The sequence below is a fragment of the Trametes versicolor genome, assembly GCF_000271585.1.
Source record: "Trametes versicolor FP-101664 SS1 unplaced genomic scaffold TRAVEscaffold_3, whole genome shotgun sequence".
NCBI lineage: Eukaryota > Fungi > Basidiomycota > Agaricomycetes > Polyporales > Polyporaceae > Trametes > Trametes versicolor.
In genome coordinates, this window is record NW_007360323.1 from 824,837 (window position 1) to 837,091 (window position 12,255).

Consider the following 12,255-nt stretch of genomic DNA (forward strand, 5'->3'; position numbering starts at 1 on the left):
TGTTGAACTTCTGTGTCTATGGCTGTGCCGGACCGGGAGTGGCAGTGATAGTGGCTGTGCATCTACCATACGCCAGCATGGACTTTCCTACTTACCATATACGTACATTCTTTTGTTCTGTACTTACTTGGCATCCTGCCATCCCTCCATATGATTCTGGTACGTTCTACGATGTTCCGGACTATTCTAGACAGCGTCCGGATTACTCGCATTACTCAGCCATGGACTATCTGACCTTATGTCGATTATGCTCCCTTACTCAGCGTTACTCATTGCTCAGTCAGCGTCCTCTGGACGTCACATGCTCTCTTCTTATACGCTTACTCATCGTCCTCCTCAGTAGTATATAAGGAGGACTCTGCAGGCCTCTGCTCTTCAGTCGTTCTCTCACAGACTGAAGAGTAAGTCCCACACTACCTATGTTTCCTTACATGTTTACTTACTAGTACTTGTAGCCTCTCTTTGTGCGGCTTACAGGTACAGTACTATGCAATCATAGTCGTTCTCTCACAGACTGAAGACCTCTCTTTGTGCGGCTTACAGCCTTCCAGGTTCAGAGTTCATCACGAACCATTTTCGTCGATGTGGTCTCGAGGGGCCCAGCAGACTCTATGTAGTCAGCGCAGTCTCCCAGAACATGATACTTGTAGGTTTTCCAGGTACCGAACTTGACGATGCGAGGTTGGGTACTGCCAGCCTTTTTCCCAGGCCGTGCACCCTGTCGACGAGCACGCGCTTCCGCCTCCTTTGCAAGCTCATGTGTGATGTGACCCTCACAGGTCGTGCACGCAAAGTGCCGCACCGCCGCGTACATGTGCTTGGTGGCCGCGCGGAATATGTCGACCGTGACTTGCGTATGCAGGCGGAGCTTTGCTAGAGAGTACCAGTTGACTAGCTCGAATAGCAAGTCGGCGATTGTTTGATCGTCCCGGAGTGGCAGCAACCCTTCAAAGGCCGGCATCGCCGTCTTGGCAAGGAGGACATTCAGTGAACAGGAGTGTCAAGAGTGGCCGTCAGGACACACCATCAGGAAATCTTCGTAATCTCGGGCGGCGAGCTTATTCTGACGGGAGACGTTGTGCCAAAAGCGTCGTATCTTGTCTCGCCCGAACGTAGGCATTTGTCGCATGCTGTATTACATTCTGATAAGCTGCAACATCAGGACACATAGAATTTACTTGCCGTCGGTCGAATTCCTGCACCGCATTCGGCCCTTGTGCTTCGAGGAGTCGCATGAGATGAGTGAAAATGCCTTTCCAGACGCCGAGGTCGAACTCATGCATCAGGTCGGGCGCGAACATCTGATAGAAATTGAAGGTGGGATCAACCTCGGAGAGACGGACGGAAAAGGCGCTCTGCGAGAGGTTAGTAGAGAAAGGGAGGCGCATATAGCGCACTAAATGCACGCACCTGCATCGGGGTGAGCGACTTGCTATCGAGCACGCGTTTGAGTCGTTGGCTTGTGACTTTGTACCCCTTCGTAAACAGCCACTCGCGTGTTTTCTGCACGGAAGTCCGCAAGGGTGCATCGTCAACGCGCTTGAGTGTGCGACGACGGCGGAGGTCCGGTTTTGTCCCAGCTTGAGCTATCTGGTCTTTGGTCACAAGACAGCGTGGACACGGGCATTTGCCAAGGTTCTTGATGGCGGTAAGTAGCACTCTGTCCAAATTATGTCAGTGCTGTGTAAACAGTCATGTAAGGTACGTACTTCTCAGGGTAATCCGCGGAATAGGTGAGCAGGCGCGGAAATAGGCGACGGAGGACTCCGTCGCCACACTCCAGCACAATGCCATGCTCGTAGGCTTCCATGAAGTCGGTGTCGAGAAGCTGCAACCAGATCTGCTGCATTAGCTCGCACTTGCACCAGCGCAAGGTTTCGGCCGACGGTGCCTGCCCGTAATGCATCCGGTAGAAGTCCTGTAGGGCGTCGGGGAGCTATCGTAGATTGAGCATTAATTATTTTGAATTCAGAGGGCAGGCGGCGTGTGGACGGCTTACCGATGGCAAGTATGCCAAGTGCTGCGCAACAAACTCGGTCGGCTTGCCGCGGATGTACTTGTTGATGTTGGCAACGTAAAGATATATCGGCCATAGAGATGCCGAACCGAAGGTGGCGAGGCACGTCGCATCTGACCAGATGCATATGGGCAGGATTCCGTACTCCAGGTCCGGCGGATCGTCGGGATTGCGTGGGCGCCGCTTGAGCTCCGCTTCATGCCGGTTCATTTCATTGGTGTCGAAGGTGTCTGAGAACACACGGATGGGCGGGACACGCGGAGTGCCAGGGGCTGCGCGAGGATCGGTGGGTGGCAACCAGTAGGTCTCGAAAGGGATCCAGTTTCGCTTACTTGCAAAGCGGCGATCCTGGACCTCACCGACGAGCACTTCGAGTAGCTTACGGAAATGGAGACCCTGAACCTTGAAGCGTGGGGCGTCAGCTTCGGACGCATACTTTGTGCCGGGTTTGGGGAGTGGGATGTCGACCGAAGCGGCACGCCAACCGTCGCGCGCCGAGAAGATCCCCGACGCAGGCGTGTAGTCGTCCAATTTCTTCATCAGACCGCGCGCGGTGAGCGGCTTGACATCCTCGGGCTTGAACGTCTCCGACTTGATGACCTTGAGGAGAGCGTCGAAGTCTTCCAAAGACTTGCCGTTTGAGGCATTGTTGAACCATTCCGCAAGAGAGAATGATGTCTCGTTGTCGCAGGGGCCCCACGGACGTTCCTCGGCGTCCTCCTTGGAGCGGTCAAGCCAGCGAACGGACTTCGGCAGTTCTCCTTGCGATGGAACCTCCGCGGGTATGTCGGACACTTCATCCAAAGTCGTTGCTTGACAAGGATTGACCTGGGGCACGGACCGGTACGCACGGAATACACCGAAGCCGTCCATCGGTGTGTCGTGTATTTCTTCTGCTGGTGGGCCTGCGGCAGCACCTGATGTGTCGTCGCCAGGCAAAGGTGGTGTAACAGAGCGTGCGGGTGAAGCTGGAGGTGGGGGAGATGGGTCGCGGGGGATGGCGTCTGCGAACTGTGACGGCAAGGCCCGTTTACTTGACGGGAGGTAGTCTTGCCATTTGGAGGGCACCTTGATTCCTCGCCCAGAGCGTTGGGTGCATCGTACGGGCGGGCTTGGTGGCGCGGCGATGGGGATTTCAACCTGACGATGTGAGTATATGCTGACCTGTGAGTGTGATATATACTGGCATACCTCGGGCTCTGGCACATAACCCTCCCATATGCGTGCTATCTTCCGGTCATCCTCCGCCTCCACCCGCATTGCCTTGCGCTTGTTGAGACTTTGCTGAATAACAGGAATGCGTCCCGGGCATTTTTTGGCGTGTTTTCCGAGGCCGTATGCGGTGTTGAATGACTTGGGACATGTTGTGCAGGAATTGCTGGGCATGATGAACCCTACAGTAGGCAAGAGTACAGAAGGCAAGCAAAGTGGGAGAGGCGAGTGAAGGGGATGCGGTCAAGAAGAAGGCAAGGACGCGGCCGCCGAGAATGGCAGGACGCGGTCGCCGAGAATGGCAGGACGCGGTCGCCGAGAATGGAAGTAAGTGACGCGACGTGCGTGAGCGCGGTACCGCGTTTGTCACGTGATCGCTCCCTTACCCTTGAGGGGGCGAAAAAAATCGTCCTCTCACTCTTCTCCCTCTCCCCCTCATCTCCTCTGTCATGCACTTACACTCCGGCTGGGTAAAGCGACTCCCTGTACCGCCCGGTGTGAGCACCTCAACCCGCACTAACATCCCGAGTACTGCGGGATCTGGCCAGTCGCGTGCGAAGTCCGTGGCAGCCGGGGCGCCCAAGCCAGTGCCTGCACGCGAGCCCTCGCCTGCACGCGCGCCATCGCCTCGTCCACTCACTCCTCCACCCACTGCGGCAGCAGCAAAAGGAAAACGCAGGCAAGTTCAAGAGCCCTCTCTATCACCACAGCCACCATCGAAGCGTCCACGCGTTGAAGACGTGGTCGATGACGGCGCCGAGGACCCAGTTCCAGAACCTGTCGAGGAGCCTGTGCAAGCACCCGAGCATTGGCTACTACAGCTACTTCCACTCCTGGACATTAACGACACGCAAGTACCCTCGTAATGATAGCATATAGTCACTAATATCCGCATATAGGAAGCGACAACGTATCGACAAGGGATACGAAGGCTACTACAACGATGTACGGCTAGTACGCCGCGCTATGGGCGAGTTTGTCAAGATCGAATCGGCATTCACACGCGGCGCTGAGATCTCCGCCTCCCCCGAGCGGATGGCTCAGCTCCAACCGGGAGTCAAGTAAGTCGCTACCATCTCGTGCTGCAATAGCTGCTTTACTGAGACACCACTCATAGGTACAGCCGGGATTGTCAACTCGTAGACTCCTGGAGCGTGTTGCAGAGTATGCAACCCTCCCTCGTGGAGTGCGAGGACTACTTTCGTGCGAACCCTGACGAAGCGGCAACACTTCTAACATATGTGAGCATCACATATATGTCATGTCCATTGGAAGATCTGACACCATGTGCCTGACCCAGATGGATGCGGTCGCCAACCGCACCCGCAGCGAGGATCTGTGCCGCCTCCGGGACAGTGTGATTAAGTACTCCAAGCCCGACCGGGGTGTCGGGGACATTCTCGCGGTCAAGGCCTTACGCGGGTTCAGGCACGAGCACACAGCACGTCTACTATGTCCAATCACAAAGAGGGAATTGTTTGAAGAGGACCCAGAGACGTACGTGATTGGCCTGTCCTTTGTTCTGTACTGACATCACGCTCTCACAGATTCCGTCTCCGTGTCATCAATAGGGACAAGACCTTGCTTATCACTGCCAAGGACTGGCCGATATTCTTGTACGACGAGAATCTGTTCATCATCGGCCACTTGAAGTCCGGGCTCCTGCGGAGTCTGCTGCTTGTCCGGGTTCGTCTCAACCACCCCTTGCGCCCTCTTGATTCTGACATGCTCCATCCGCCCCGCAGTGTTACAAGCACACGTACACAGGTCCCTCAAGCGCAGATCGAGAGGTCGAGCTCTATGCGACATACAAAGGCACCCCGTCGCTCTCACGCAAGTACAAGATTGATACAGTCACTCCAGAGACCATCATCTACGTGGCCGTCCTCGTATGTTGCCCCTCCGTTCTGGCTACGCATTCTAACAGGTCTGGTATGTAGATGCGATCGGCGCTGAGCTCATGTGCCACATGGGCAGACAGCGACGGGTCCTGGAGCGGCCCGGTGTTCGTTCGCTCTCTTCGACGGGTCTTCCATATGTACCCGGTGTGGGCTGAAAACACGCTTAAGTGGTGGAGGCTGTGAGTGTTCTGCCCACCGCTTGCTCCGCGTCTGCTAACCATTTCTATAGACAGATCTATGGAGATGTGGATGACCAGCGCGAGGACGACGTCGACAGCGATTGCGCCGCCGACCTCATCGACCGCGAGGGCGATGATGTTGAGTACGAGGAGCCGACTATCCGCAAGCACGTCATCACGCCCGCCGTCAAGCTCACCGTCATGCCGGCTGCTAAGCCTGTCGCCGCCGACTTCCAACAGGGCTCGAGCAAGGACGGCATGCACTCCCAGCCGAGCGACGACGACTAGGAGGGCACATCCGAACTCCAGGTAAGCCTGACAACGTCACTGTGTTATAGTCAGCAAGTTTACAATAATATTATACAGCGCCGCAATACATCGACAATCACGCCATGTCATGTCGCGCTCCCCGCGCGACGGTACCTCTCTGCTGCGGCTGGCAAACTTGGCCCGCCCACGGATGCCGCCCCTCACTGCTTGCTGTCTGCCTCTGCCGCTCTGCTCTCGCGCTCTCGTTTCGACTCCTCTGTTCCGTTGTACCTGCTGTCTGGTCCCAGTGTCTCCTCCGCGCGCACGCATTCCGCCGTCTCATTCAAGCTCGCCTCCTCGCGCGTTCGCTGCGCGCCTCGGTCTTCAAGTACTACGCTTGCGCGTGCCCCTTCCGTCCCGACGTCTCACGGACGCCGGTCGCGCGTGCGTCCCGCGCCCATGGCTATGTCTCACACGATAGGCTCTTCCGCCGTTTTGTCCAAGCTGGGCTCCTCGCGCGTCCGCTGGGCGCCTGAATAGTCAAGTTCGTTTGCGCATGTTCCCCATCTACCCCGATGACTCGACACGGTCGCGCACACGTCCCCCATCCATTCCCATGTCTCACGCGAGCTTGCGCGCGCGTGCACCCGGCGTATTCCCCTGTTTGACTGCATGTACCCGTACCCGAGCCAGAATAAATCGATTATATTTGCCATTTTATCGAAACCGAGCGGCGAGTGGAGGGCAGCCCGGCGCGAGCGCTGTAGCGGTGCCCGCTGCTACTATCTGGGTGTGTGTCTATTGTAACATTGCTCTTTACCCTGTAATCGCCATCATGTCTTGTAAATGTCCACTCGATTGGATCGAATATTACAGGGTATGGGCGCTATTACAGGGGATGATGCAGTACTATGATAGACGGCCACCGAGTCCGGGTCACCTGGACCCACGGATCCGGGTCTTGCGGCTCCGGGTCCGGGTTTTCCCGGCTCTATCCGGGGTTTGACCTGAACCCGTGTTCAGCCTTAGTGTCGTGTACGCGGATGCGACACCTGCACACACTGTGCACTCACCTAAGGCTGCCTCCGCTGCGTTGCGCTTTGACGCGTATGCCACGTGCCGAATCGGAGGGGAAGGACGTTGACAGACGGTGGCGGGAGGTCGATAGCGGGCATAGCGGACGGCGGGATGAGAGACGGCGGGGACGAGAGACGGTGGTGGGAAGTCGATGGCGGGCACAGCGAGAATGGACGGCGGACGGCGGGACGGGAGACGGCGGGGGCGAGAGACGGCGGGGGCGGGAAGACGGCGCTGGGCAGGCCCAGCGAAAGGAAGGCGGCTCGGGGGATTCGCGAATCGAGCTTTCCTGTGGCGCACCGCAAACCCTATATATCTGGTCGGGTGAGCGCTCGTGAGCGCTCCGAATTGACGATCCCAAGGCCGCGCGCTATCTACCTCCGAATCCGGCAGTCTAATGCCATCTTCGCAAGCGAATGAGCAGACTACTCCTATTCTATCGATACTCACCGTAAGTGCGTCCCATTCGAGAGTCTAGCAATGCAGAATCAGCCGCGGAAGACGGCGTCACCAGCGGCTCGACCGTCTTCGTCGCAAGCCTCGCGAGGCTCTGATATCCTCAATTCTTCGTGTACACGTATCCCACAGCAACAAGATATTTACTTACCGCTCGTTGGAGCCAAACCTTGCTCAAACTCAGCCGTCCGTGCTGGGATCAGCCTCGTGCGGCCGCGGAGGTTTGCGTAGCTAGCCCAAGGTCTCGTAGCGGTGGCGGTAGTCCCAGAATGTAGACTAGACATGGAATAGGGAGTTACGCCGCCTTGTGAGCATGGAAGCGAGTTTGTGTTGCGCCAGGCCCAGTGCGTGGTGGAGGAGCAGAACGAAGGAACGGGCCTCGGACGCCCAGGTCCCGCGGAGAGGTGTCACTGCCGGATTGGGAAGGCTCTCTCCCAATAGGCGCCCAAAGCTGCCTCCTCGAGTCCTTCGTCTCGACCTCCTCCTCCCTCACTCGCGACGAAGGTCTCAGGCAACATCGCTCAAGAAATCCCCAAATATGCGGATATAATCTGAAATGTGCGAACAAAAGCAGCCATACCAGTCTCGCTGCACCACTGGAAACCGGCAGTCTACCCCGAGCCCGACACTGCCGCCAAAGTCGCCCTGATCCTGCCAGGCCCCGGGAAGCGCATAAAGCCACTCGGGCGGCCGTGAGACGCAGAATGGGACGAGGCGAATAAGGCAAGCACAACTATCTAGGTGACAGGCCGTGATTTCATAATGGGAACCTCCTTTTAAACAGGTTTCCCCGCGCTCCGCTGTAGGCCGCCCGAGTGCCAGTGGCCGGCCACCGAGGGTCGCGGCGGATTGCTTCATCGGGCGGTAGCGTCGGACCCAGGCCTCCGGGAATATGGACGAACAGGTACTCCGAGTCCCAGGTGCGCACACGAGCTATGTATGCGATCGCGACCTCCCCATTGCGCGACCAATACTGATATCTTCTTGCAGATGACATGGCCCTTGAACGTTTCGCCATGCTCGCACTCGGAAGCAACTCGCCAACAGCTGCGACCCGGAGCCCGGAGTCCCCTGAGCAAGTCCGACCGCCGTTAAAATGCGCCGCTCTGGGCCGTAAAGCGAGCCGAGCTCGGCGCGGTCAACCTCTTCCGCCGCCCCGGAAAGCGTGACAGGCAGCGGGCGCCGCGTCTGCTGCTCATTCGCCTCACGGCGCGAGCGAACAGAGGCATCGCAGGTACGCGTACTCCCATTCTCGTCTACTGCGGCATTTCGGACTCACGTCCCTCTTTCAGACTTCGCATTCGTAGTACGATGTTTGCTATCACGAAAACGACGCAGGTGCAATGAGCGGATACCGGTGGGATCGTGTACAGACGGCCAGAACAACCTCGCCGTGCTCGCTCACCTTCCTCCGCCCGCGCCCAGCATCTCCCTCCCCGTTCCGGGCCTCCCGAAGACAGAGCCCCTCGATTACAAAGGTGCGATCAATGCGCTATTTCCCAGTCTGTCTGGCGGCCTCTCACGCACTCTCTTTGACAGGTTTCACTCCGCATTCGTCGACGACGCCGTACAGGCGACCAGTAACCCATCGGGCGATTGGAGGTGTCCCGCCCTCGCCGTCACCCTGAGGAGTTTGCGCTCGTCTGCATGGGCGAAGAACTCTGCAACACGAGGCTTTGCGCGTACGCGTACGTTGGCTACAAGCGGCCCGGTTTCGTCTGCGGAACACCGCTGCATGGCCCGCGCGACGGTGAGTACACGCTCGCTCTTCGCTCACGATGTGCCACGCTAATCGGCTCGCTACGCAGGCAGCACGAAGGAAAATTTACAGATCGCAAGCTACGGATTGATGCGCAACGAATCGCGGCCACACAGGCATCTCCCAGGCCCGTCGTATCGTACCGCGAACAGGCTGTAGCGCCTGCGTTCAGAAGCTGCGAGGTATGTAGTATGTTGACCCGCTACTTCACTCTCGCCGCTCACAGGCAAGGCCCACGCGATTATAGTCGCCGATCCCGCAGTGATACCGCACGCCCGGAACCATCTGCGCGGGCTGCGAGGCGCACCGCGCGCTCGCTGCTTGGGACCGCTGACAGACCAGCGCTCCGGCGCGTCGCTGCGAAGGTCTTCCCCCCGGCGACCATGCTGGGTCACACACGCATAAATCTCGGCTCCGCGTACGCTGTGCAAGGTACCCAGCACCAAGAGAGCGGTTCACCGAGCGCTAGCCATCATGGCGTTCTCCCGTATCGCGAGGGTAACCGGGGGCGTACGGCGCCCGGGGAGAATCCCGCGTCGGGGCGCCCCATCAGCAAACCACCTGCCCATATTATCGGCACCTATAGGGCCTTATAATGCTCATAATTCCCTGTAATATGCGCCCGAGATGACAGAGTATTACTACCTCGGGTCCAGTCCGGATCCAGGTTAGGGTTCCAAACCGTGCCAGATCTGTGCCGGATCCTGACCTGCCTCTACATCATGAACACTCTCCACTGTATGTTCTCTCTGGGCTTCATCATAGCTTCTAACTGGAGTTCTAGGGCACTCATACACTGCTATACTTCTTTCTTTCTGGCTTAAAAGCTCTAAACTTGCACAATCAGACCAGGCTAGGGCCCCAAGCCAAATTGATTTGGCGATCCCGACGCTAATAGTGCAGCGATTTGCTTGTGAAACAGCGCGTTTTGAAGCCATTATGCAGGGCTTTCAGGAACTCCAAAGTACGTCACGATTCGCTTGTTTTTGCATTCTCTGTCTCGCTCTCTTTCCCCTTCTCATGATCACAATGTTGTACCCTACACTTCTCCTCCAATGCTCGCAAATATCTTGCAGTATCTGGTCTTATTTCTTTTCCTTCACTATGCTTCCTGACCTAGAGTGATCGCTATCAAACCCGTCCGCTATGGGCGGTTTTATGATGTGATCAAGTATTATACATACTCCCCTTGTATTTCGTCCATATCTTCCTCAATTATTTTCAGAATCGTACCGTGTTTGTTGCGTCTTACTCGCATTACATAGCGCTATCAGGAAACGCTTAAAACGTCGAAATCCGTCCGCGCGTCCCATAGATATTGCTGCATGCTCCCCCTCCCCCTCCCCCCTCATTTCGCTCATATCATAGCCGTTTCTTATCCGTTCCTGTTCGTTCCTGTTGACGTCCAATCGCATTCGCATTCTGTATCTACCCCTATATTTCTGTCCCATAATATCCATTTTCCATTTTCCATGTTTTCACAGGTAGACCTGTGGGTTACCTGGATCCGGATCCGCGGATCCAGGTGATCCGGGGTCTGGGTCAGGCCCGGATCTGGGTCAGGCTCCATATCCGCACAAAACCCGTAGGTCCGGGTCCGGATGACCCACGGATCGATCCGTGTTCAGCCTTACACGACACTTGCCTCCGGCGGCCGTCTGAGGCAGCCGCGGCGGCACGGCGAGAGGCCCAAGAGACCTGCGCCTCAGCCTCTGGTGTACGCCTCTGCGGACGCTGTTAGCACCGCGGGCGAGCACACCGGCGTCGTTTTGAGGGGGCGGCGTCGATGTCGGGGCGGGGCTTCCGCCGGCCCTCCATGCTCACGTATAGACCAGATCCCCGCGTCCTCGCGCCGACTAGCTGTCGAGCACGGGGACGATGTAATGGAACGTTAGGTGGCAGCGAGTACAAGGCAAATTTCGCCTTGGTTCGCTCCGAGCCACGACGGCGTCTCCGGAGCCCGAGCCCAGCGCATGGCTGGAGGACAAGCGGAATGCGCGCCCAGGCCAGATCTGCAGGCTGTGACGGCCGCTCGCAGCACTGCGACGCACTCCGCATCCAGAGGCCGTGGCGATGCGGCCCGTCGCGCTACAGAACCCGCGAGGTACGCCTGGCAATTTCGCACCCCAGCCGCCGCCATGCTAATTTGTCTCTAGGCGGCAAACCTCGGCGGCCTCGACTCAGGGTTCGCCCTTTACGCTCGCGATTGGCGCTGCGCTCGCCCGGTGCGCACGTTTTCGCCCTCACGAGACGGCGACACTCATGTTTTCTTTCAGCGCGTGAGTACGGCATCTAAGCGGCTACGATACGACTGGACGGCGCAGGTGGAGACCTCGCGAAGGCCGTTTCGTGTTCGAGCAGGAGTGGTCCGCATGGGCGCCTATTTGGACGAGGCCAACTTCACGTCCCCGCGCGCGGCGCGCAACATACACCGTGTTCGCGAGCTTGCGCGGATTTTGTATATGTACGCAAACCGTGTCTGTTTCGCGAAATATATCTGTGTTCTGCTCATGCTGCGCCCGGGCGCCTCCCGACGTCTCCCCGCCCTGAGGCCACAGCCACTGCCCGCGACTTAATAACTCCCTCACACATGAGTCGGGGACGGCGTAAAACACTGCGTACGCATGTTAGAACATATCTACGCCATGTACATGTCCGCGGTGCGCCCTCTGTCTTCCCCTGTTCGACGCCCACCCCCCTCCTCTCCTACCACCTACCGCTGCTCCCGAACTGCTGCCCACCACCCTACTGTACCCAAACCACGACCCACCACCCTCCCATACTTACGAATTATTTCTCCAGCCTCTCGCACCGGCCTCGCGCCCCGCCCCGCCCCGCCCGCGCCCTCGGACCGCGCTGCTCGGGCGTCTCTGACTCGCCACTGCGAGCGGGAGAGCGGCCGTGGACGAGCTTGCGGAATGGCACGGTATGTTCACACCATGACACACGGACACGTCTCGTCTAACATTCAACATTCGACAGAAGAGGAAGATAGGAAAACGCACGGTGAGCTGTTGTGAGCACGCCGCATGGCGCCCGTGGAATTGACAGGGTTGTTGACAGAGGAGGAGATGCGGGCGGTGGTGCAGCTCTCGTATGACCGGATGCGCGAATCACCGTGCCTGTGGTCAGGGTGTGGCGCCGTACTGAATCCGTGGAGCGCTGCTATGATCACCCTCCGGCATCCGCATGCTGTATCCTCCAGACATTGGGGGAGGAATGGTGACCGGAGGTGGCTCCTCGATATTTCTTACGTTATTTAGCACAGCGGAGAGCGGGGGCGATGGGCTGATAGGCGGCGGTGGTCCCATCTCGTGTGGCGGCGGGAGTCGGATGCGCATATCGTCGTCGATTTTTGGTATCCAGCCGTCCGGCGGGGCTTCAACGGGAGGGTGCGACGGAGAC

At 57.9% G+C, this 12,255-nt stretch overlaps 2 protein-coding genes across 2 annotated transcripts in view; one reads left to right on the plus strand and one right to left on the minus strand.

The window, feature by feature from the left end:
* Window positions 1-2,890, minus strand: part of TRAVEDRAFT_34898 (uncharacterized protein) — a gene marked incomplete at both ends in the record, with an annotated part of 10,112 nt that extends 7,222 nt beyond the window's left edge. Inside the window, 7 exons of the mRNA XM_008036711.1 lie at window positions 572-967; window positions 1,025-1,096; window positions 1,179-1,301; window positions 1,411-1,660; window positions 1,710-1,936; window positions 2,000-2,211; window positions 2,350-2,890. Of these exons, the coding sequence (XP_008034902.1) occupies window positions 572-967; window positions 1,025-1,096; window positions 1,179-1,301; window positions 1,411-1,660; window positions 1,710-1,936; window positions 2,000-2,211; window positions 2,350-2,890 (1,821 nt within the window). The remainder of the gene's footprint in view (window positions 1-571; window positions 968-1,024; window positions 1,097-1,178; window positions 1,302-1,410; window positions 1,661-1,709; window positions 1,937-1,999; window positions 2,212-2,349) is intronic.
* A 788-nt stretch (window positions 2,891-3,678) lies between these two features.
* TRAVEDRAFT_44210 (uncharacterized protein) lies at window positions 3,679-5,597 on the plus strand (the record flags this gene model as incomplete). Its single annotated transcript, XM_008036810.1, has 8 exons — window positions 3,679-4,091; window positions 4,129-4,290; window positions 4,347-4,470; window positions 4,530-4,726; window positions 4,777-4,915; window positions 4,975-5,118; window positions 5,170-5,309; window positions 5,360-5,597. 8 exons carry the CDS (start codon window positions 3,679-3,681, stop codon window positions 5,595-5,597), a joined length of 1,557 nt encoding a protein of 518 aa, XP_008035001.1.
* Between the last annotated feature and the right edge of the window lie 6,658 nt (window positions 5,598-12,255).